This window comes from Diplotaxodon limnothrissa, linkage group LG9, assembly GCF_057381915.1.
Source record: "Diplotaxodon limnothrissa isolate DT_005_m linkage group LG9, D_limnothrissa_male_GT1.1, whole genome shotgun sequence".
NCBI lineage: Eukaryota > Metazoa > Chordata > Actinopteri > Cichliformes > Cichlidae > Diplotaxodon > Diplotaxodon limnothrissa.
Window position 1 is genome coordinate 28,633,093 of NC_140604.1, and position 24,656 is coordinate 28,657,748.

Consider the following 24,656-nt stretch of genomic DNA (forward strand, 5'->3'; position numbering starts at 1 on the left):
AATTAGTGCGCTAAATCTGATTTGATAATACAATGACAATATTACACAGTCCACACCTCAATAAGTCGCCCACGATCGCATCTGCTCATCCTGGTCCGTCCCGACCTCAGAGGGTGGAAGACCGTGGCATTGTGCTCGTTCTCAATTAATAGATTAGACACGATGTAGAAATATCAGAACTAATACAATACAGACAGAGTTGTGATGAAGAAGGAGTGGGGGTGTCTTCGCTCTGACGGCTGGACTGCATAGCATGCAAAGTCACACTGTAGCACAGCTGTACGAAGTGTTACAAGATGTTGATAATGTTGCTCATCATCTGACACGATCCACGTCTCTGCTATCTAAACTAGAAATGCTTAATCTCACCCCCACACCCTTATCTCCCTTACATGATCTATATCCTCCCTAGAACCAGCCTATTTATTTGTGTCCTCTATAATGGACATTTGTTTCTGGTCTAGATATAATTTTGAGTTATTTGAGCTACCCTACTAAGTCCTTTACTAAAGGGCATCCTGGGCTTTCCATTGATATCTCACGTGTTTGGGTGGCAGGAAATTACAAACAAGTTCAATAGGAAGCTTATTTTTTCTTCTTTTCTCGGGAGGATATGACCTAAAAATCTTTTTTTTTTAACCTGTGTTGCACTTCACCACAGACTCCCGCCCCGTACTTTGTGTATCTGGCTAAATAACTGAGCAATACTGACCGGCAGCAAGTCATAAACCCAATATCCCAGTGTCAGTGTAATCGCTGCTAAACGCTTGTGGATAATATTGCTCATAGAGAGGTATGTGTGAATACTTGGAGGTCTAGTGGTCTAGTTAATACCGGGGACAACTGTAACCCGGTAAATCCCACAGTCAGAAACCAGCTATGGGGATGATTACACTGGATATAGGGTACAAATCTAAATAAAACTGCGTGGCAAAGCGTTTAAACGTATCCGTGGTACCGACAATGGAAAAGCTTGGGGGTCGCAGATGTTATTATTTATTTATTTATTCTTTCGCTGTTCTGTATATCACTGATCCGACTGGAGGATAAAACAGCAGTGATGAATCGCACAATTAAACAACAAACCTAGATTAATACAATAAATGAATGAACGTCTTCTCGGAGATCCACAATACGCTGTAGTGTCTTCCCCATTCAGCAGCCCCGAGTCTGCCTCTCTCTCGCTATAACCTCCCACAGCCCTCTGCTTCTCCAGATCAGCTGATCCGTCACGTGGTCTGATGTCGTGGGTCTCCCTTTTGCAAAATGGAGTTGTCTGAGTCTGTGCAGAGAGGGCTACAGTCTTTAGCAGACCAGTCCGTCTTCGACCACGGCAGCTTCCAGGTGCTGGTGGACGTGTCTTTCCGGAGTCTGTTCTCCTCTCACGGCGACCCCACAGTCCTCGGTGAGCTGCTGCCTCTCCGCGCGCCGCTGCTTTTGTCTCCGCTGTTGCTTCCGGTTTCTCTCCGGGTGTGAGCGTGCGGCGGAGCTGCCTCGGTGTTTGCGGATTTTTACGGCTCTGCTGCGCGCTGCGAATTAACCCGATGGATCCCTGCGTTTATTTTAAGACATTTCACGAGTCCGAGTGGCCGCCTGCTGCCCATCAGCTGCTTTAAAGCGACCCGAGTCTTTTCGAGCTGCCTGCTTTGCATTCAGCAGCAGTCGCACAATCACACACGGCCACTCGGGATCCCTTTTGTCATTTAAACTGGCATCAAGTCCGCTCGGAGTATTAGAAAGACCACGATGGTCATTTTAGACTCTAATAGTCCGATCTGATCTCGGACACACATCCGATTGACGGCTGTAATCGCTCTCAGCAGACCGGCGAAGCGCCCTGCATGCTGATGCTGTTAATCGGCTCGAATTTGTCTTGTAAATATAAATGATGCAAAATGACAGCAGACTTTTGCTCGATGTAGGTTCTAGTTTCATCACAGCTGCTTCAGCTGTTTTCACAGGCCATGTGTCGTCTAACCTCTGCGGCACCCAATCCCATTTTTACTGCGGAATTATTTAGAAAGTGAAGTACTCACTAGACAAACAAACAAAGGACCCCCCACCCCCTCCACCCCACCCCAGGCTGATGCAGCACAGGGGGTCCCATTCACATGCAAATTATCAATGATTTCCATTCTGCGCGTCAGTGTGGAGAAACCAAAGTATATGGACCCTGCATCAGACGTACACGAATTGGCTTCTCTGTTCCGCCCAGTAAGAATGTTGTAACAGCAGCATTCCTCATTCCGTCTTTCTGTTTTTTTGTCATTTCAGATCAGCCCGAGTTTAACCAGATAGACCAAATCCTGCTGAAGCAGAGCCACACAGCTGCCGTCACCTTCATACTGGAGGCGGTCAAACAAAACGCAGACCAGTCCACGATAAGGTACGAGACGGCACACAGAGCATTTACTGTCCACCCTGTGTGCAGGTGGTGGTTATAAATTGGACACAAACAACCTTATCTGTTGCCCGCATGAGAGTCTCCCTCCCATAACACACGTAACAGCCTGTCCTTATGATACAGATGGATCCTGTAGCCTACACTGCCTACACTTTCTTTTGTTTTCTTTGTGTGTGTGTGTGTGTGTGTGTGTGTGTGTGTGTGTGTGTGTGTGTGTGTGTGTGTGTGTGTGTGTGTGTGTGTCGCCTTGTTTGACCCTGACCTCAAACCTAACCCTTTCAAAGCGAAGCACCTGAAGTGGCGCGCTATTTACAAGCAGGTCATTTCATGACGTTGAGCCAAAACCGCGCTGTTTTCATGCCTCTAACAATATGCAAGGAGACAATACTTCCAGAATTCACCTCCAAGGGGACTTTAAGTGTGGTCTTTATGTATAATTACTGCAGAACAAAGCGACTCGGGGTTTTAGTAAAGCATCCGTTGAAGTTCTGAAGCTCGATGGGATGTTCTGTTCGTGTAGCAGGACTTATTATTCTCATCTTGAAGTAGGTATGAAGGAGCTTGCAAGCTGCCAGTGGAGCCATAATGTCTCCAGCAAATTAGTGCTGTAGTTACGCTGTTATACTTGGATCTGTGGTATTATTTATACATCTCACGAGTTTCTCATATGTAGCATTTTTTCCTCTTTGTTTTGTGTATTTTTTTCAGCTGAAGATTTTTTTCCCCACTTGATCCAAGTGGTGTTGGATGTTCAAGGTGTAGAGGATGAACTGTACGCATGTCCCGAACAAGCAAGCGTTAGTTTAAAGCTGCAAACGCTTTAGATTTCTATTATATTATTATATTATTATTACTGTTATTATTAATAATATTTTACTCATTGCTTCTCCGCAGTCTTAACTGCAAGAAAGTCGGTTTTCAAAGTCTGCTCACAGAACCTGTGCAACAAGCTGAATTAAACTAATTGTTCCTTGGAATTGGATGACGAAAGGAATGCATGCAATTCTGCTATCTCCATATGAACTCCCTGCTGCTTTATGTAAAGCTGTCTAAGTGGACTTCCTTTCTGGGAACCAGCTGCGTTTTAAAGTATTGTCTTCTCCGTTCAGTTCCAGCCTTGAAGAGCTCACATTCAGCGCAGACAGAACAGAAATATTCTACAGCGCATACCAGGTAGCCTATATTCAAAACTAGGACGCATTTATTTCATCCTTTTTTTTCTTTTGTTTTTTTGCCAGACTTGCCAGCAGCTAATTGGTGCTTTTTTGTTTTGTTTTGTTTTGTTTTGCAGAAACATAAAAAAGATTTGGAGCGTCTTTTAGCAAGGTAAGGCATCGCTGCGTGGTTCGAGCTGGCAGTGCTTAAGAGATTTGTGGGGCTCATGTTATTTTAAGGTGTTTGCTTCGCTCTCTGGGGATGCCATCACAGCCTACTATTGCCTAGGCTTTGTTTGTTTATTTATTATTTATTAATTACTTAATTGTTTTGGTAAAACTCGAGTCGCAAATTTGCACAATTATTAACCGAATGATTTGACACGTTGAAAACTGGATATTCGAGGTCTGGAACGGATGTGCTAACGTGGGAGGAAGAGGAGGCGAGTTGTTGTTCTAGTCAGTATTTAAGCTTCTCCGCGCCAAGATTAACTGACTTGTAAATGTGGATTTATGACGTGCTAACAAACAGCTTTTTGTAGAAGAGCCACCATATATGCAAACGGATTTAACTGCAGAAAACCACCTGATGCGTAAAACCCCTGTGACGCACGGCAACTTTAAGAGTTTTTAAGAGTTTTTTAGGAGTTTTGGTCATATCATTAATTCTCTGCCTCCTCGCCGAATGAATGGGCAATATTTTCTACAGAAGCAAAGATGACTCAGTCTCTCCTTTCTTTTTCTTATAGCATAGGAAGGGGTCTACCTCACATTACCGACGCTTCGTGGCGCCTGGAGTACCACATGAAGGTGAGATCGCGAGACTAATTTCTGTCTGTTAGCGGTATATCATTTGTTGTGTGTTTCTAAAATGTTGCTTCTCCCACAGAACGGGCAGGTGGATAAAGTCAACGATTCTTTCTATTTGATATCACTGAACACTGAGGTAACAGCCGCAGCTTTACTCTTCTACTTTCCAGCATTTATATAAAGTCTGGTATATTTCAATGGGTAACAGGACGCTTATGTTTGCTCCTTCTTTCTTCCTTCCTTTATTTATTATTATTATTTTTTAGAATGAAGGATCCTCAGAGGACATCAACTTTACTTGCACAGTGGAGCAGCTCCAGGTAGAGGAAAACTCTTGGGGTGGATAATTGTCTCGCAATTGCGTCGTACCTGTGCCATTACGCACTACAGTCACATTTATTAGCAGTCCTAAACAATCTAACCACGGAACGTATTGCTCTGTGGTAGCTCTCCTTATCGAAAGGGGTGTGGATCTTTCAGGAAAAAAGTCAACGTGGGAAATTGTAATATTATGTCCATGCGGTAGCTATTTTTTTCTTCACGGATTCTGATTTTGATTGAGACAGAATCGCTACGATCCATCCTTTACTGCAGCTCACTTTAACAGAAAATAATGAACAGACTTGAAAAAGGTTAAAAATGTTTTGTAATCATCGTGGAAACATCAACAGTGCCTTTTATAAAATCAGAGACCTGCTGATATCAGCGGCTCTGGAATGATTGGATGAATGCAAGCCGTCAGTCATCTTCAGTCTAATCAGCCTGAATCTAAAGTCGGAAATTAGTCTAACCATTGTGCATAAATAATATATCTTTTTATATAAATGGATAAATGTTGATCGGTGTCTGCCTTTTCAGGATTTGGTGGGGAAGTTGAAAGACGCCGCCAAGACTATGGAGAAAGCCAGTCAGATGTGAAGCTTGTGTCCACTTTCGTCCCCTTTATACCTGCCACTGATGTGTCACGTGTGTTATCAACCCAACAAATGTATTTGAAAGAAAAATAAAATAAATAAAATCGTCTTTGTTCTTTGACTGATTTCAGGATTTTGGTGTGTTACACGTCTTCCAAGAACTTCCCCTTTAGGACTGGAGAAAAATATTTTATTAAAAGATTAATTTGAACGTGTGTACAGTAAAGAAATTACACCCTCGCGTTGTTTAAACAGCTTGTGTAGGATTTCTGACATAGCTGCACGACAGCGGTGTCTTTTTTTCTTTCTTTCTCTCGAAGTATTTGTTACCACAAGAGTTTCAGCCCAGCCTTTCTTGAGATCTCTATTTTTAAAAGGCTATTATCAGAGATCTACGGCTTTCTCGCGTCATGAGAATTTTAGTCCATTCACTAAAAAACAAAACAAACAAACAAAAATAAAGCTCCCCGAGCTTTTTTGCGTCCACCTCAGCTTGAAAAGTTCAAAGCTCCTCAGCTGAAGCAGCACGGCGGCTCGGATTCCGTAAACATCCGAGATGCCATCGTTTTCAGCGGAGGGTTAAGGCTCCAATTCATCAAGTGTGGAAGTTTATTCTTCTTCTTTTCTGCACAGCATGTCAGGACAGACTGTGACAAAGGTTTGACACCAGGGCCATTTGTCATATTGGCGTATTTTCCACCAAGTGCGTGGGATCTTCAAAGCAATGAGCTGGATAGCTTAAGAAGACAGCCACTTGGTACCTCAATAGACTTTGATGCGTTTGATGGTCAAAACGACACGAAGTTGTGAGAGCGCGTGTGCTGCTGCTGTTATTTTTGACATCAGAGAGAGGGCACACCGAGAGCCTACTTTCTACATCTGCCTGCTCCAACCATTGTGCCCTTCTCTTTCTTTCTTTTCTTTTCTTTTAAATTTTGGATACCCATCAGGACATATTGAGCCTCATCGTGCTGAAAAGCGACCCAAGCTGCATGGATGTGCACCGTGTGTTATTTTAAATCATGCGTCACACTTAAAAAAAAAAAAAAGACCAGAATAGACCGACAGTAATTTGTGAGCGCCCTTAAGCAGCTTCTCGGTGTCGTTTCAGGTCGAGAAAAAGGCACAAACCGCTAAAATAAAGATATGTTTGTTAAAAACGCGCCCATCGCGTGTAAATCAGCCTTTTTTTCCTTCACGTCTTTGCTACTTTGCACATACGTAGATCAGTAGAAACAGCATACACCGACAGTAATTTCTAGGCACCCTTAAGCAACCAGACCACGTGACCAGAGCGGGGCGGTCGAACTACAAGCCATTTTGGGGACGGTGTCAGTTTCCACGGAGCACACACACACACTGCTGCGTTTTACTGGGGGGCGAAGCGGATATTTTGGAGGCAAAGTTATCGGTGCCGAAGTGGGAAGCTTTCCGAACCGGAGCCGAAGGACCGGGATCTCTTGGAAGGCGTCTGTCGGACACGCCGCGCAATCGCCGAGGAAACGGGGAGTTTTTATTCGCACATCTGAAATGCGCTCCAGTCCGCCGTGCGCTCTCCGCCACTGACAGCGTCTGCAGCCTGCTTCAAGATGGCGGCTCTACTCCTATTCATTTTCTGCTGATCGCCTCCCAACTTTCATTGTCTACTCGCCTCGGTGCCCACCGATTCCCGGCCGAACCTTCAGGTACGTCTCCTTCGATATCGTCTCTAACTAACGGGGCGAAAGGGCGAGGTTTGGGCTTTGTGTCTTTGTGTTTTCCCCCCGCTACGTCCAGCGGTGGATGTGGAGCTTTCAACGGTGGCTGCAGCGATCACCGACGTGGAGCTCCGTGTGTGGGTCTGCGCACCACTTTTTTCCCCCAGCAAAAGATGTTCCCCGCTCGACTATAAACGCCAATTAAGGGTCGGGCACATTCGCTCCTGCTTCTCCTATCGTTCAGTTACGCGTCCGTATAAGTTGGTCACGGTTCGGGTTTGCATTGCGTCGTTGGGATTTATGTAAAGTGGGAGACCCGAGGCGAACCAGGCTGTGTTGGCTGCGATGCGAGGAGCAGCAAGTGCTTCAAACGGTCCCCCTGCGTTCGTGTTTCCACGTAGAGTCTTCATTTTATAGAGTTTGGATCTTTGGGGTGATGGGAATTGGGTGGCAGGTTGGTTTTCGGTGAACGTGACCGGATGTTGGATTTATTAACTTAACTTGGATCGCTCCCGTGAACGTGCCAGGGAGGCAAACCGTTTCCACCGAGCATAAATGTTTCATGACGGCTGCTTTGTAAACACTGGATTGTCGTTAAACGCGTATACGGACTACAACTGGCTGTTTACGTTTTGGTGTGTGCTTGTCCTGAGTGGGAAGGATGGTTATTAAATTTAAATTTAAAGAAGAAATTAAGAAGGGAGAGAGAGAAAAAAAATTGGCGACTACAAAGGAGTGGCTGTGCCTCTCCAGGCAGTCTGAAGCTCTGGTAATTCCACTTAAATTCACATGAGCTGTAGCAACACAGACTGTTTGTTTGACAATTAAAAGCTCATTATGGATCGCAATAATTCCCACCTTTATACGGTCTGTGTGTTGGCGCACACTGTAGCTCCCAGTCTGGTGATGGGCGCAAGCTAGTGTTTCCTCTGTAGAGAGCGAGGGGGGGTAAAAAATTATCATTTTACCCATGAACGCTGGTGTAGACCTTGTGTGCACTTATAATGGGTTAAATGAATCTATCCCCCCGAAACACACACTCCACCACCACCCGCTTGGTTTTTGCAGGTTGACAGGCTCACATGTGTGTGAATAGGAGCGATCATGTAGCCCAGCAGACTGGATGGAGTACATCCACTGAGTAGGGAGGCATTTACACGGAATAAACGTAATTCCTTTGATACGTTTTAGTCCTGTGGTCAGTTCTAATCAGGAGCTATTTAAGCCACGGTTTTCTAAATGAACTCACAGCGGCTGATGTGTTTCTTCTCCTTCTTTTCTTTTTGCCATCCCAGTTTTTTTTAATTGGGTTATTTCCAGCTGCTGTTGATCTACATGTAAGAGGTGAACGCTTTACAAGAGGAACTGGTCTCGTCTGGGAATAAATTAGGTTAGCACGGCTTTTACGGGTCACTACAGAAACCGATGGAAATCTCCAATTTAACGTGTCTTGTTTGAAAGAATTTAAGATGTACTAGTTGTGGAGAAATAATTGATGGCCTGCTGTCAGCACCAGCTACAGCTTAAGCCAAATTATCAGTAAAAAAATAAAATAAAATAGAGGAAAGCCCGTGTTGTGCACAAACCTCTGCATTCAGCGTATTCCCAACTGAATTCAGACTGTATTGTTTGATTTTTGGCCATTCAGCAATATTCGTTCCCAAAGCGTATTAACTTTATTTTGGATTTCTTGGCTGACCTGACTTGAAGTCTTATAAAGTGAGCAGGCAGGTCACACACACACACACACACACACACACACACACACACACACACACACACACACACACACACACACACCCTGGCAGAGGGGAAAGCAGTTGTCCAAACACCAGCCAATCGATTAATGGCGCAACAGGCTCCCTGCATATATGTAGGCATTATCCATCATTATCCGTGTGTGAGGCATCCTTTGAACCGATTTGCTGTCCAAACTTGCCCGCAGTGGTCTGTTCACAGGCGGCCAAGGAGAGGTCGGTTGAAGCATTGAAAAGCAGCCGGGACTCGGGCATGGTGCCGACTGTGGCTCCATAAAGTAACAGTGTGGGTTCCGAGCTGGGCAGGCTGGCTCTCATCCAGCGTTTAAAGAGGGCTCACCCGCTCATATTCACTCTTTACCCCGGATAGACTTTTAATGATTGCATTAAATAAAAAAAAATGACAGCACCCAGCCGCGATAATCTTTACAAGTCCAACTTTAAAAAACAAAAAAGTGCGCCAGACTGGTCATCTTTTTCGAGACCAATTTGCCCACCGGATCGTAACTACCGGATAAAAATCTGAAGACCGGGATCCTTTGGCATCTGGTGACTTTACTCTACCGCCCTCGCTTTTTTGTTGAAATGCACTCGAGCACAGAGTGTAGCCTACATTCGACATTCGTGTTTGATACATGGACTGTGCGGTGCTTGAACTGGAAATGGCGCAGAATAAATGGTTTGTAATGACACAGCGTGCGCCTCAACTTCGGCGCAGTCGCTGGCGTCTGGCCATATTGGTGCTGCGCGGTGTTGATGAAAAAAGCGCAAAGCGAATCAAAATAAAGCTGAAATCTCTCTCTCTCTCTCCCGGTCGGACTCGTACGCTCCTCTGTGTCTGGCTCACAGATACATAAAGCTCGTGTAAACACCTCGGGGTGGGCTTCATTCGCCCCCGTTAGAAGGAAACCCCGCAGCCCGTTGAACCGATACATGCTTCTTTTTTTCCTCCACAAAATGGCAGCCGTGCTGTCGGCAGCCTGGCAGCCCAGCGGCTGTGTGTGTGCACGGAGGGACTCGGAGACTCTGTCCTTCCTCGTTCCCACTCTGCACACGGGCACGGCTCGCCGTGTTGTTTTCGTTTAGACATCCTGTCGTTCTGGTCACTGGCGAAGAGCCATGTGGGCTAAAAAAGCAAACGGGGTTGCCATAGAAACGCTCAGGTTTCCCCGTGGCTTGTGTGGCACACCTGACGCAGTGAGTGGGTGCCTCATATTACCCACCCCCCTGCGCGCGCGCGCGCACACACACACACACACACACACGCAGAAACAAACACTTTCACCCAGTCACCCCGGTGCGCCCGTGTGGATGATATTAGCCCACTATTATTGGCAAAATTCGCCAAACCACACAGAACATGGCAACCCAGTAAGGGGGTTACCCACTTAACTAAAGGTTTCGGTGCTGGCTGGGTCTGATTTATTTAATTTTTCACATTGTCTCGCATAGGTTTTCGTTTTTACCCCCACATTTGCGCTCTTGGTTTAAACCGTTTTCGATTTCGCTTAGAGTTTAAACCATCCATGTTTTTAAAAGTGCGCGAAAATCTGAAGTTGCGGGAGGTCAATATTCCCGTGCCGTGCCTCAGATTTGGTTCCTCAAAGCTCGACCGCTGCTGCCCCTACTATGTCATTAAAGATGCTGAGCTAAGGCGAAGGAAAGTGGGGAGCGCACGGCTCCATCGATCTCAGCGGAAGTGATTGATTTATGATTATTCGCCGCTGCCTGTAAATCTGCCAACGAACGTCTTTCCCTCTGGTTATTTCTGGATCGGCATAAAGGTTGATGTTGCTTTATCACAGTCCAAGCAAACAGCAGTCTCGTCCAAATGCCCCGCCGTGCGTTGACAAACCTCTGCGTGCTTTTGTTTTGACCTGTCCTCCTTCTGCGTGCAGGGATTGTTGTTCCTTCCTCTCAACATGCATCGGACGACCAGGATAAAGATTACCGAGCTCAACCCTCACCTCATGTGCGTTCTGTGTGGAGGATACTTCATAGATGCAACCACCATCATCGAATGTCTTCATTCATGTGAGCAAAACTCGTCTAATTTCATTTCATTTAATTTTTTTATGGGTCAAAATCAGTTCATATCACCCGAAGCTGCTAAATGTGAGATATGTTGGATTAAATTTAAACATTCCCAGTCTTCTTTTTTCAGTGCTGCAAAATGTATTTCTTGCTCTTGCTCTCTTTTAAACTCAATTTGGCTCCTCAGGAAATGCTTTCAGATCTCATCAGACATTAACAGTTTTTTTTTCATCTGTTTTGCAGTTTGCAAGATGTGCATTGTGCGCTATCTGGAAACCAGCAAATACTGTCCCATCTGTGATGTACAAGTGCACAAAACCAAGCCACTGCTCAACATTAGGTGAGAACTGTGCTTACCATGCTCTCTGCATTTTGCTCAGCTGCCCCCGTTGTTATTGTTACCTTTTTCAGGGCCCATATAAATTTGGTTCTAAAAGTTTAGTGACGCCCGATGGCTTGAATTTAACCCCTTAAATATGATTTTTCTGTTCTTTTTAAACAGTGTAGAACGTATATTTTCTGCCTTTGCAATCTTAAGCGAATACATTACTTGTTTTCGGTTTCCTTCCCTTTGTGGGTTCCCCACTAAACAGCTGAATCAGCCTCTGATTTAAACATTCAGACATGAGAAACACATGTAGGCGTGTAGGCGACATGACACGTTTGAGGTTTTCCACAGCGATGAATACTGGTCTTATTTTTTCAGACAAGAATTGGTTTTAAATACTTGACTGAAGTTTCTTTTCCTCTCTCTCTCTCTTTAGGTCTGACAAAACTTTACAGGACATTGTGTACAAACTGGTCCCCGGCCTCTTCAAAAGTAAGAGTCGCATTTTTACTGTTCAGTCTGACTTTTGCACGTAAATTTGTCTCTGCAAGTATATTAAAATAAGAATAAATGAACATTACCGATGAGGGTATATGTAATGGCATTTGGATATGGTGTGTATGTTGTGTAGTGGAAAGCTTTGCATTGAAAAACTTGAAGTTTCAGCTTGACAGTTAATTATTTGTTGTAAAGTGCAGAGGTGTGTTGAATTGGGATGACGCTGAGTGTTATGGTCATCAAATCTGTCTGCTTTTCTTGCTGCAAGGTTCAAGCAAAACAGTTTTCAGGGTCATGTCTCATATCACCCATCTGTAAGACAGAAATGTTGGAGAATCAAATCATTATTTCCATGAATTCTCACATCGATGCCACAGTTTTAATCTAGCTTTTCTTGTGTTTCGACAAATATTTATTCCTGGAAGTCACAATATTAAGGGGCGCTGAGAACTCTGGCACATGGTTTCTGAAATAAGGTAATAGTGGGAAGTGAAAGTGAATGGATTGGTAATAACACGCCTTTCTGAATGTCTTCAGATGAGATGAAGAGGAGAAGAGACTTTTACGCAGAGCACCCCGTAGATGGTGAGTCAGAAAGAAAATGTTCTTTTCTTTCTTTCTTTTTTTTTCTTTTGGCGAAATATTTTCCACATCAGAGAGTCTGCTGTGCTGTAAACGCAACATATAAACCCACCCTCACATCCAGCCGTGCATGTGTGTGTTTCTATAGCGTCTAATGGAACAAATGAAGATCGTGGAGAGGTAGCAGATGAGGACAAGAGAATTATTACAGACGATGAGATCATCAGCCTCTCTATTGAGTTCTTTGATCAAAGCAGGTACGCTTGTATTAAAAATACATGGAAATGGAAAATAGTTGTTCCTAAAAGACTACAAAATCTAATATTTATAGAGGTTTCTCGTTAGTAGATACAGCTGTTATGATACGCTTACAGATATTGCTCCACTATAGCCGATATTATCAGTCTGCTCTAGAATCATCAAAACTAGCTTAACTGACGCTGGTACCATGTTTTATAGATCAAAATACGACATGTCCTACCCACAGTGTGATGTAATGAACAGAAATAGGATCATGCGTATAATATGACAGATTTTGGTTTTTGTATTCAAATGCCTTTTAATTAATTATTTTTAATGGTGTGTAAATTTTAGCTGCCTTTGCAGTCATTATAAAATAATATTCAAGACTTTATTAATAAGTTTATTCTAATGTCTGGAATTTGCCAAAATACTTGACTACAGTAATACTTCACAAAAAAGTACTGCATGAAACATAGTATGTTTAAAAAGAATTTTTTTCAAATCTTTCAAAATTTGAATTCTGTTGCTAACTCTGTGTGATTTAGTTTTAGAGTTATACATACGCTGGAAAGTTACTCATGTTTTTCCTCTGTTTTTTGGCGCACAGACTGGGAGGAGCAGTGGAGGACAAGCAGTCAAAAGATCAGGTATCGCACGTTGACTTAGCCACATTTTTGTTTCCGTCATTTTTTTTTCATCTTTGCTAACACTTTAGGATTAAAACAGCCTTAGAATAAGGGATAATCAAACATGTGTGGAGACAAACAATTATAATTATGTTCTCTCCAGTGGTAAAGGGCTACATTGTTTTTGCTGCTTTTAAGGTGGACCAGCCTGTGTGTAGATTCTAGTCATTGTGTATGAATGTTTTATTCCACACGTATGTATATACATATGTATTTTTATTTATTTTTTGTTATAATGTGTTTTATCTGCAGGTGGCTAACAAGAGGTACTTGCAGTGTCCAGCAGCCATGACAGTTATGCATCTGAGAAAGTTTCTGCGCAGCAAAATGGACATCCCAAACACCTACCAGGTCTGTTTAGTTTAATTATTTATTTATTTTCAGAGATACTTACTATAAATGTATCACAAAAAACTGAGAGATATCTTATTTACATATTTAATGATTTCCTCTTACAAAAGGTTATTGTGAAAAACAAAAACAATAAAAAATAAATAAATAAACCCATTCTTTTTTTTTCCTCTTAAGGTTGAAGTCATGTATGAAGATGAACCTCTGAAAGATTACTACACGCTAATGGATATAGCATATATCTATACTTGGAGAAGGGTAAGAAATATTTTTGCACATTTTTAGAAAGCTAAGGTTTTTTTTGTTTTGTTTTTTATCTCAAGATGTGATTAATACACTGCAATTATTGAGTTGTAATTGCAGTGTATTAATTTTTATTGATACACTGCAGTATATTAATAATATTTTCTTTGTTAAATAAAACCATCTCCCTCGGTGTCAGTTAATGTATTTAATCACAATTTATTTTTAAAAATACATTTAATATCAACAAAATTAGGTACTTTTAAAATTTCACCTTGAGACATAAATAGAATAGATACTTACGTTTTGATTGCTGAGCTTTTAAAATATTATTTTATCATTGCGTTGAAGTTTTTGTATATTGTTATATATAGGTTTTTATCGCTTTGTTGTAGCTGGTGTTGTATAGTGTGCGGTCAGTTAAATATAGATATTTTTCTGCTTGTTTATTTTAGTCTTCAAAAACACAAAATCTCCAAATGGGGAAGCTGTTCGAGAAAGAGGGTTTTTGTTCATACATGTTGTTAAAGATGCCAAAATTTAAATAAATAATAATAATAAAAAAAACATATTTTCAATATTAAAAACGTTTAAAATTTACGATCAGTTTCCGTTTAAGATTTTAGTCAAATGAACACATACATAACCATGGACATGGCTATATTCGAATTTGTATGGTATCATGTTTTTGTACTCAACCTGAAATAATATGTATGTACTTTGAACATTATTAAATTTTATGTTGCCCCTTTATATACATATATATATATATATATATATATATATATATATATATGTATGTGTGTGTGTATCAGGGACATTCTGCAATTAGTTATGGTTTTCTATCATGTGTATGCAAAAAGGGGGGAGGGGCAACAAAGGGCACAAGATCTTTATGCCATATGTGGCCTCTGAAACCAACCGCTTTAGATGTATCTGGGTTACTGAGTTGAAAGTAGCAAGTTTATAACAAAACTTGCTACTTTCTGGTCTGGTTATCAAACTGAATGTACGCCAGGACATGACTGGATCTTGATCTCTATAGAGTAGTGATTAAAAATGGAAATTTGGGGTTAAAAAGTAAATGACCCCCACATATCTTTCCAAGTTTTTTTTTTTTTTGCAAATAAATGAATCAATTCCGTAAAAAAATAAAAAGCAAGTTTAAAAAGTTGTAGAAGAAACCCATTAATAAATTAGTTTTTACGACTTTTTTTACGAATAAAATAGGTTAGATGACCCCACTTGGTCACTTCAGGGTTAGTTGAGTAACTAATTAAATAAAAATAATAATAATAATAAAAAAAAAAACTGAATAAAGTTCCTAAAAATGGCGCCAACCCCATTTACAGTTTAAGTTTTAATGTTTTAATAACTTCTTCTCCTCTTCCGCAGAACGGCCCGCTGCCGCTGAAGTACCGAGTCCGACCCAACTGTAAGAAGATGAAGGTGAGCCACGCGCAGCAGGAAGGTCAGAACAGCGCGAGCAGATCCGGGCAGGAGAGCGACTCTGCCAGCGACAAAGCCGGAAGTCCAGCCGGGGCTCCGTCCACGTCCTCGTCTCTGCCGAGCCCCGGCACGCCTGCGCAGTCCCCGCACCCGCACGGCAACAGCAACAACAACAGCAGCGGCTGCACAGTCAACGGGACTCCCACCGCCACAGCCCCGAGCCCTAGCCGACCCTTCACCCAGTTCTGCGGCGGCAACGGCGGCAAACCCCGAAAGGTTTCTCTGAACGGCTCGTCGACCTCATCCGGATGACGCGGGGCTCCAAGCAGTGCCGGACCAGACCAGCCAACGCCAGACACCCGCTCAGCTAATACTGTTTTCATGCCAACGTAGTTACATTGTGTAGACAATGTGCTCTCTCTCTCTCTCTCTCTCTCTCTCTCTCTCTCTCTCTCTCTCCATTTGTTGTTCTCAATATTATGGCGTCATCTGTAAGTTTAAACGTAGTGGAATCGGAGACATTTCAAAATAAAATAAAAAAAGAAAGAAAGAAGAAAGGAAAAGCGGCGTGGGAATTTTAAAAAGAAAACGAGATGTCGAGGGTGGAGGAGGAGGGGAAAAGGAAGTTTGGAAGGATGGAGAAGGACAAACATGTACTTTTTTTGAAAGAAAAAGCTGCATCTTTATTTTCCTGAAGTGACTGAAGGTGACTCTTCTGTTCCTGTTTTCACGTCTTTCAAATTAAAAGTGTTTATCATGATTACTTCATGTGCGTGTGGGGTGGAAACTTTAAACATGCATGCTCATGGTAGCGCCACTTTCCTTATTTTATTTTTTATTTTTTTTGGTCTCAGAGAAGGTTCGCTTGTTTGTCCCATGAGTGTAATTTTGGACGTTTTTTTTCTTTTCTTTTTTTTAAAGAAGTGTCCAGGCACACCTTGTACCAATGAAAGGAGAAAACAAAAAAGTTTGTATAGGGCTGTAGGGTGGAAAAAAACCTACGGAAGAAGAATCGACTTTACTTTTTACTGGAAGAAGAAAAACGTTTCTTGTAACTGCAGTGGACTCGGATTGCTCGTCCTCCACGACTTTAACGCTCCGTTTTAGAGAATCCGTGTGTAAATAGAAGCAAAATGCATATTTAATCAGCGGCGATGTTATTCTCTTATTCCCCTTTATTCCGTGGGGATGACTTGGGCTCCTCTTCAGCTTCATTTCATGCTCAACGACAGATGTTTTGATGTCTCTTTGTTTGTTTTTTGTTTTTTTCTTGTGTTTTTTTTTCTTTCCGTATTTGTATCGCTCGATTGTATGGACAAGTTATTGTATTGTTACTGTTGCACAGTATAAAACATCTAAATAAAACATTTTACACTTACTGGCAAAGTCACTTCGATTTTTTTTCTTTCTCCTCTTGAATTTTGGGAGATCATCGATCAGTTTGATGGGTGTAAAATGAAAAAGTCGAACTAAAAGGCAGACAGAGCGCCAGATGTCAGTCTGAATGAGCAGGATTTAGTATGACTCGGTTAGAGAGGCAGGCTCTGCACAGCAAGGACGTGGAGGAGAACTGGCTGGTAAAGAGATAAACCACTGTTTATTCGTTCAGACCTAATTTTGATTTGTTTAACAAGTGGCCTGATTAGACTTCACCGATTTAATCAAAGTATAATTTAAAATGTGTAATTATACAAAAACTACGCTAAAATTGTTGTTTTTCTCTCTGTGATAAGTTATTTTTTGTTTCATTATTGTTATTATTATTTTATTTAGTTTTGCGTTACGCTGGTATTTTATGGTTTATATATATATATGTGTGTGTGTGTGTGTATATATATATATATATATATATATATATATATATATATATGTATGTATGTATACATACATATATATATATATATATATATATATATGTATGTATACATACATATATATATATATATATATATATGTATGTATGTATACATACATATATATATATATATATATATATATATATGTATGTATACATATAGATATATATAGATATATATAGATATATATAGATATATATATCTAGATATATATATCTGATAGCCTGCGCTGTTTTTATAAGCCGCGGGGGATTTTTAAGATTTTTATTTATTTTTACACGGTGTTTATTTTTTAAAGTTTTGTCCCCTTAAAAATTTTTTTTTACACTTTTTATTTAAAAAAAAATCCCCCGAGAAATAATGAAAAAATGCAAATCGAAAGGTACACAACAAAGGTAAAATTAAAAAAAACAAAAAAACAAAGAAAAACGAAAAAAAAAAAAAAAAAAGAATCATATAAAGGCTCATATAGAAATATGCTCCACTTCCTGCAGCCTTCATATTTTATTTGGGGAAACCTCCCAAGAAAGCGAAGTAAAACGAAATACTTGCGTATTAATATTTACACAGAATGAGGTGTTATCTGGCGCCAAACTTAGTTACAATAGAGCTAAGAAAATTAATAAAAAAGAAAAGATAGTAAAATCGACTTTTCCTTGCATTTAGAAAACAAAATAATAATATGAATCCTATACGTAAAAGTTGCCAATATTTCAAATGTAGGCTAGCAGATGCAGACAGGTTTGCAAACTCCCGCTAACAAGTTTAAAAAGTAAGAAATAAATTGGATCAGCCATTTAACTCCTATAGGCAAACCTTTTTACACTGTCATGAGCGCATAAGCCTTTTTTTTTAAAATAATCATTTATTAATAGACGGAGTTTCCTCTGTCGCCTGATTACATTTATTACTCTTTTCCCCACAGCACTAAAACAAGATATAAAACTGATCGATATTTTAGAGACAACAAAAACAATGACGACTATTCGGCCCATGTCACTTATTAAATTTTAAGTTACCTCATTCATTCATTCATTCATTCATTCATAGCAACGACATTATTTAGAGCGGTCTACATGAGCTCATCCAGGGAGGTTATATGAGGACACATGTAGGGATTAAAAAAAAAAAAAAGAAACTCATGTTGAGAGCTCACTCATAATGCACGCTGTGTTTTCACTTTCTTCAGTTTTTGCCGCTTTCATTTTTCGTTTTTCTGTTCAATAAATCCCCGCAGAGTGAGACAGCGTCGTGTTTTAGCGGGAACTGAAAACAGCGCAAAGTGAACCTAGGAAGTCCTTAGATCGCTCACTTTGAACACTTTTTCGGAAAACACGAGCCGTGGCGAGCGGACACGAGCGTACCGGGAGTGATTCATCACTCTTTTTTTCCTAGTAGACGATCTTCGACGAGGACATACTGCGTCCCGTCTGTTGCCGTGGCGACCGGTAATCACAACACTACCTGTTGAGGACCAGACCTTGAAAAATAGCACCGTGTTTCGTTGGAAGCAGGAAGATAACGGAGTAAAAAGTGTGAGAGGACGCGGTATCCATCAATACCGCACATTACACCACAATGTCGCAGCGCCACGTCGTTCAAGGTGAACTTCATGAGGTGTAGTGATGAGGCCGAGCGGATATTTCACTCCACTGTTTTCACGTCTTCCGTCTGTTCTGCCACTTCTGTTCTCTGCAGTTTTCGAACAATATCAGAAAGCGAGGATGCAGTTTGTGCAAACTGTCGCTGATCTCGCGAACCGGCCACAAAATATAGAACTACTCCAAAATGCAGGTAAGACAGCCGACATCTGCTTCCTTTACTCACTCCTTGCCAGGGTTGGGACAAAAAATCGACTAGAGACCGGCCCACCAGGTGTTATAAGTAAAGCTATAAAGCCTTTGAAAACAAATGCTGTTGTGACAGTGATGTACACTGTCTTGTTGGTATATATGTATGATTTCTATACATTTTACATCAGATGACCACTTTGGTTGAAAGATTCAGATAATTATTTATTAAAAGCTAGACATTTTAAATGAGAATAAGAAAGAAACATATTTTTTCGTGCCCCCCTTTCCCCGTTAATGTCCTACCTGGCCCACTGGCAAAAGTTACCAGCTGTCAGCTACGTAGAAAATGATCCTGGTGTTGTCTCTCAGAAACAGTTCATAACTTCCCTTCAACTCATTCATGTCACCTAAAAGGTAAACGTGTTTCTCCATCACCTGTTCAGCTCTGATGATTCAGTCAGGACATCTCCTGGTTTCATCATGACCAGCACCTTTACGGCTGTGGCTCCAGCAAACATCAGCTGATACTAGAACGTAATATTAAATAAAATATCAAGCTTAAACGTGCTTCTGTGGTTTAAGCGCAACATCTGCTGGTTTCCTCTTTCTGGGACAAAGTGGGCGATAAACAAACAAGAGCCCAGCCCAGCTGTGCTCCTGCCCCCTCCTCTCCTCACCTCTGTTTTCCTGCAGGTGTGATGTCCCTGCTGCGCCCCTTGATGCTTGATGTTGTCCCCAGTATCCAGCATACGGCAGCTTTGGCTCTGGGCCGCCTGGCAGACAACAGTGAGGACCTCGCAGAGGCTGTGGTGAAGGAAGACATCTTGCCACAGCTGGCCCATTCCCTGGCCTTGCAGAATGTGAGCATCCAATCTTCCTGACAATTTTCTACTTCAGTTTGATTTTCCAGTTTTGATCTGTTTGTGTGTGTGTGTGTGTGTGTGTGTGTGTGTGTGTGTGTGTGTGTGTGTGTGTGTGTGTGTGTGTGTGTGTGTGAAAGAGAGAGAGAGAGAGAGAGAGGAAAGAGGCAGTCAGTGGCTGTCACCCTTTAGGACCTCAGGGTCAGCCATTTGAATGTGAGAATGTGTGTTGGGGTAACTTGCCCGCCTGGGGGCTACTTCAAAACCTAAGAGCAAGCAGACCTTTGTTTCCTCTTTCTTTTTGCTGTCAGCCCACTCAGAGGCTCAAAATGCAGTTTTTTTTCTTGTTTTCTTAATATTAAAATTTGTTGTTATTGTATTTGTCAAATAAGACAAAAGTAAAACCAAACACACAAAAAGCCCTCCTCTAAAACAAGTAGAAAATAAGATCACAGTGCTTTGCAGATTTTAAAAGTGGGGTGACAACCCCCAACATACCATCTGTTTACAGAGACCAACCTGGGGCCTCCTTAAAAGCTCAAAAATAAATATCAGAGTGAGATTTCTGTGGTAGCTCACGGAGCAGAAAGAAAAACACGCCTTTTCCAAAATCTCCCAGGATCTAGTGATTTTGTAAGCCACAGCACGGGAATCATGGGAAGGGAATTGCAATGTTTCATCATGGGGTAAAAAGAGATCATTTTAGAAATTTTTTGTATTGATTTGCAGTGATTTCTTTTCCTGTAGGGGAGCAAGTGGACCGAAACCCCACCCGACAGCAAAATACTAATCAGGAAGCCCAACAGAATTAACACATCCCCTCACTGCACTGTGTGGCTGTATATATTATTTTATTTACATACTTTGTAGGAAAGCTTCAGAGCACAGAAGCCATATTTCTGGACATTTTTAGAGAAACCCAAACAGCAAAAATGTAAAATATTTAATATGATTTACGTAAGATGACAGTTTAATTGAAGGGTGCAGTTCATTTTAAAAACTGATGCAGGTGTCTGTGTATGTTTGTGTGCAGAGGTTCTATAAGAAGGCAGCAGCATTTGTTCTGCGTGCAGTAGCCAAACACTCCCCAGAGCTGTCGCAGGCTGTGGTGGCCTGCAGGGGGGTGGACGCTCTGGTTCTGTGCCTGGAGGAGTTTGACCCCGGGGTGAAGGAGGCTGCTGCCTGGGCTTTGGGCAACATTGCACGACACAATGCGGGTTAGGAGGGTACACTCATCAAGAAGCTGATAGAGAATGACTTCATGGAGTGATTTCATAGTTCGAGCATGCAACACTTTATGATTTACTACATTTTTCTAACATCATTCTTTGTTTCACAGTTTTTTGCGTGTGTATGTGTTCACCGCCTTTCCCTCCTCTCCCATGCAGCCTTGTCTCAGTCAGTGGTGGACGCGGGTGCCGTTCCCCTGCTGGTCTTGAGTCTTCTGGAGCCAGAGATGGCCCTCAAACGCATCGCAGCCTCCACTCTCAGTGACATCTCCAAACACACGCCAGAGCTGGCACAGACTGTGGTGGACACTGGAGCCATCGCACACCTGGCACAGATGATCCTCAGCCCAGACACCAAGCTCAAGGTGAGGCCCTAATGACTGTTTCGATGTCTCGTCAGAATAGCCAATGCTTTAGCTCAGGTTAACATGTGTCAAAATGCGAATCAAAGAAACGCCAGCCTTATTTAAATACATTAATTTATTATTTTTACACAGTAATTTATAATCTTTTTAAAGAACTTATTTGGGGTTTTTTTTGTTAAATGTTTAAAAGAAACACAATAAATAAAAAAGTAGTCAAAACATAAAGTGTAAAAGCCTCAGAATATTAATGATTTTTATGCTAAAATATGTCATCTAGACATGGGTACATTAGCAATGTGTACTGTGATTTTCCAACACTTACTACACAATTTATCTAAATTTAAGGTGTACTTTTCAGTACTTAAAATACTTATCCGTCCCTAATTATCTTTAAAATGTAGGAAGAGTAGAATGAGGACCTAACAAGTGGCAGTTTTAAAGAGAACAAATTATATTCTAAATATTTTGGATCACTGAATACTTTTGGAGTATAAAAGTAAGGATTTCCATATTCTACTTTACGTTAATCTTTTTTATGTTATATTTTTGGAATATTTTGGTGTAAATGATAAACAATTATTATTAGGGGTGTGGGTAGTATTATTGAAAAAAAGTATGTATGTTAGTGTGTACTATAAGAATTTTTTTATTTGTACAAAAACACGCAAGGAGTTGTTCTTTTTTTTTTGTGCTACTTAGCAACTCCATTGATTCACATTTCAAAAAGTCTTATCCTGTCCTGAGATAATTTATTATTTCTGACTTACTAAAATATTCCTGCAGAATTTTATTTTGAAATGTTGGCATGAAAATATCTTTCACCATGAATACTTAACAGGAAACTTTATTCAGTGCAGACCTGTTGAGCACAAATTCTGATTGTACAAAATTCAGTTAAAGCTTATAAATGATCAGCGTTTTAAAATCTGCGAGGCTTAAATATTGAAAAAAAGTCTTGTGTAAAATATGAAAATCATTTTTTTATAAGGACACTTTCTGAAACCAATCACTGTTAAAAAAAATTAACATGCTTAGAATTTGGATAGGTTTTCACTTTCAGACGGAGTTACACATTATGTTCTAATTTCTTGTTAATAAAACAAAATTACCAGAAGAAAAAGATGCTGTAAATTTAAATGGAGAACATGCAGTATTGACTCAATCTCCATTTCAACACTGTAAATGATCTCTGAAAATATTCAGGCATCTTTTTTGTCTCCATCTAGAGGCAGGTGTTCGCTGCCCTCACTCAGATCAGCAAGCACTCCGTGAGCCTGGCAGAGATGGTGATAGAAGCTGAGATCTTCCCCGCAGCCATGTCCTGTCTCAGAGATCCAGATGAGTACGTCAAGAAAAATGTCGTCACCCTAATGAGGGAGGTGGTGAAACACACTCCAGAGGTACGGTGCGCACTCACATTTGCAGGCACAAACGCACACAAAAGAGACGCACAGTCAAGTGCCTGCATGCGTGTTTTGTTTTCCCAGCTGGCCCAGGTGATTGTGAACTGTGGGGGCTTGGAAGCAGTGATTGACTACCTGGGCAATTGCCATGGAAACGTGCGTTTGCCTGGCATTATGATGCTGGGATATGTGGCAGCTCACAGTGAAAGCCTTGCCATGGCTGTCATTGTCTCTAAGGTGGTAATAACTCTTTATGTGACAGCTAATCCAGCCACTGAAGCCAGTGATGTTTCTTCATGCTTGCTATGTAGGTCATGTTAACTGAGGCGGCCCTGTTGTGCTGTGTGCCCTCCTGTCCTGCAGGGGGTGCCCCAGCTGGCCCTATGTCTGTCGGAGGAGTCTGAAGATCACATCAAGGCGGCCACAGTCTGGTCAGTGGGCCAGATAGGGCATCACACCCCTGAGCACGCCAAGGCAGTGACCATAGCTAACCTGCTGCCCAAAATACTGGAGCTTTACATGAACGCCAGCAGCTCTGAGGACCTGCAGACCAAAGTAAGGGTTTCCTCTGAGCATCCAGAGAATCAGCCTTTTTTCTCACAGCACAAAGTCACAAAAGTGTTTGCTTATGATTTTTTATGTTTACATGACTTTTAAACAAACTAATTACAGTCAAAGGCCCTGTTATCAGCGACAGAAGTACACCTTCGGTACACTCTCAGCTGCACTAGGATTAGAATTGAGGAGCCTTTTTTCAGCCATGCAAAGTATCTAAAATCAAAGGTTAGCTGGGAAGTTATTAAAAATAACTATTTATTTGATTGGTTTTGGACATCAGCACCAAGCTGTTCCACTTGGAAGTTACACTTCTGTCCCAGTCTTTGCTGTTTTTAAGGACTCGTTGAGTCTAGTGTCTCTCTCCTATAATGTCTCTGAGTGGGATCAAATGTGAAGGACTTTCTTTTCTTGTGCACTTTTAGAGTAAAAAAGCTCTGAAGAGTGTTCTGCAGAAGTGTACTTACCTGCCAAGTCTGGAGCCCCTCCTCTATGAAGCTCCAAGCAACATCCTTAAACATGTGGTCTGTCAGTTCAGCAAGGTAACTCTACAAGCAGGACCATAATCTGATCAAGTCTTTTTTTATTTGGTGTCATTTAGTTCAAGACTGTTTTTCATGCCAGTCCTTTTCTCAAAGGTGCTGCCTCACGACAGCAAAGCACGGCGCCTCTTTGTGACCAGTGGTGGACTGAAGAAAGTCCAAGAGATCGAGGCTGAGCCCGGGTCTCCCCTCCAGGAATACATCAATGCCATCAACGGCTGTTTCCCTGAGGAGATAGTGAGGTACTGTGTTCCTCCCAGCAGACACGCTCGTGCATGCTGGAGTATACTTTTTGATTTCCGAACCTTGTTATCCACAGCAGATCATCTGACCATATATCATGTTTTTAGAAAAAATGTGACTAAATGAAAAGCTTGAAAATGAACAAAAATGGAGGTTATATTATGGATTCTTCAGTGGCATTTACAGTATGTGTCATCTGTGTTTCAGGTACTACTCTCCCGGCTACTCGGAGGCCTTGCTTGAGCGATTAGATGACTACCAGCCGGCCTGACCTTGGCTCACAGCACACATCCGGTGTCCATATTCATGTGAAGATATACTGTGCCTTTGCAAATGTTTTTCTTTTCCTTTTGTTTTTCCCCAAAAGTTTTCATGCCAACTGTTAAATTAAAAGGCCGAATATCCAATAAAAAGAGAGCATCCAGGCTAGAATGTTCTCTTTAGATGCTACACCTGCTTCTGCAGTCTAACGGTGCATCCGCAGCCAGCGTGACATTTCATGCAGTTGGAAGTGTTTCTGTTCTGCACAGAGAGGTCAAAGGTCAGGTTCAGTGACACAGCAGCAAGTAGTAGAGATTTAATTAGGCTGTGTGCTCGCTGACACGTGGATCTGACTCAGCCCCCGTCTAAGCTCCTCAGCTCCTGAGACAGAGACATCAA

General features: G+C 41.6%; 3 protein-coding genes across 3 annotated transcripts; all 3 read left to right on the forward strand.

Annotated features, from left to right (window-relative positions):
* The first annotated feature begins 1,251 nt into the window (after positions 1-1,251).
* Positions 1,252-5,385, forward strand: commd3 (COMM domain containing 3). Its single transcript, XM_085362460.1, has 8 exons — positions 1,252-1,405; positions 2,275-2,386; positions 3,514-3,577; positions 3,696-3,730; positions 4,308-4,368; positions 4,448-4,504; positions 4,635-4,688; positions 5,227-5,385. Exons 1-8 carry the CDS (start codon positions 1,267-1,269, stop codon positions 5,284-5,286), a joined length of 582 nt encoding a protein of 193 aa, XP_085218586.1. The 5' UTR covers positions 1,252-1,266; the 3' UTR covers positions 5,287-5,385.
* Positions 5,386-6,634: 1,249 nt separating this feature from the next.
* On the forward strand, positions 6,635-16,462 carry bmi1a (BMI1 proto-oncogene, polycomb ring finger a). The gene is made up of 10 exons (XM_085362461.1): positions 6,635-6,967; positions 10,635-10,770; positions 11,014-11,110; positions 11,535-11,590; positions 12,134-12,181; positions 12,327-12,435; positions 13,029-13,068; positions 13,360-13,458; positions 13,636-13,716; positions 15,097-16,462. Exons 2-10 carry the CDS (start codon positions 10,659-10,661, stop codon positions 15,460-15,462), a joined length of 1,008 nt encoding a protein of 335 aa, XP_085218587.1. The 5' UTR covers positions 6,635-6,967; positions 10,635-10,658; the 3' UTR covers positions 15,463-16,462.
* Positions 16,463-18,584: 2,122 nt separating this feature from the next.
* On the forward strand, positions 18,585-24,267 carry spag6 (sperm associated antigen 6). The gene is made up of 11 exons (XM_085362462.1): positions 18,585-18,609; positions 18,705-18,800; positions 19,493-19,659; positions 20,693-20,876; positions 21,048-21,253; positions 22,480-22,653; positions 22,741-22,893; positions 23,020-23,211; positions 23,637-23,753; positions 23,850-23,995; positions 24,204-24,267. The coding sequence occupies exons 1-11, from the start codon at positions 18,585-18,587 to the stop codon at positions 24,265-24,267; spliced, it is 1,524 nt and encodes a 507-aa protein (XP_085218588.1).
* Positions 24,268-24,656: the final 389 nt, after the last annotated feature.

Excerpts from the sequence above, each read along its gene's own strand:
- commd3 (XM_085362460.1), top strand. The coding sequence starts at position 1,267 with ATGGAGTTGTCTGAGTCTGTGCAGAGAGGGCTACAGTCTTTAGCAGAC. Across the intron at positions 2,387-3,513 it reads GCAGACCAGTCCACGATAAG|TTCCAGCCTTGAAGAGCTCA; the intron begins GTACGAGACGGC and ends TTCTCCGTTCAG. Across the intron at positions 4,689-5,226 it reads GCACAGTGGAGCAGCTCCAG|GATTTGGTGGGGAAGTTGAA; the intron begins GTAGAGGAAAAC and ends CTGCCTTTTCAG.
- bmi1a (XM_085362461.1), top strand. The coding sequence starts at position 10,659 with ATGCATCGGACGACCAGGATAAAGATTACCGAGCTCAACCCTCACCTC. Across the intron at positions 11,591-12,133 it reads GGTCCCCGGCCTCTTCAAAA|ATGAGATGAAGAGGAGAAGA; the intron begins GTAAGAGTCGCA and ends GAATGTCTTCAG. Across the intron at positions 13,459-13,635 it reads ACATCCCAAACACCTACCAG|GTTGAAGTCATGTATGAAGA; the intron begins GTCTGTTTAGTT and ends TTTCCTCTTAAG.
- spag6 (XM_085362462.1), top strand. The coding sequence starts at position 18,585 with ATGTCGCAGCGCCACGTCGTTCAAG. Across the intron at positions 22,654-22,740 it reads TGGTGAAACACACTCCAGAG|CTGGCCCAGGTGATTGTGAA; the intron begins GTACGGTGCGCA and ends TTGTTTTCCCAG. Across the intron at positions 23,212-23,636 it reads CTGAGGACCTGCAGACCAAA|AGTAAAAAAGCTCTGAAGAG; the intron begins GTAAGGGTTTCC and ends GTGCACTTTTAG.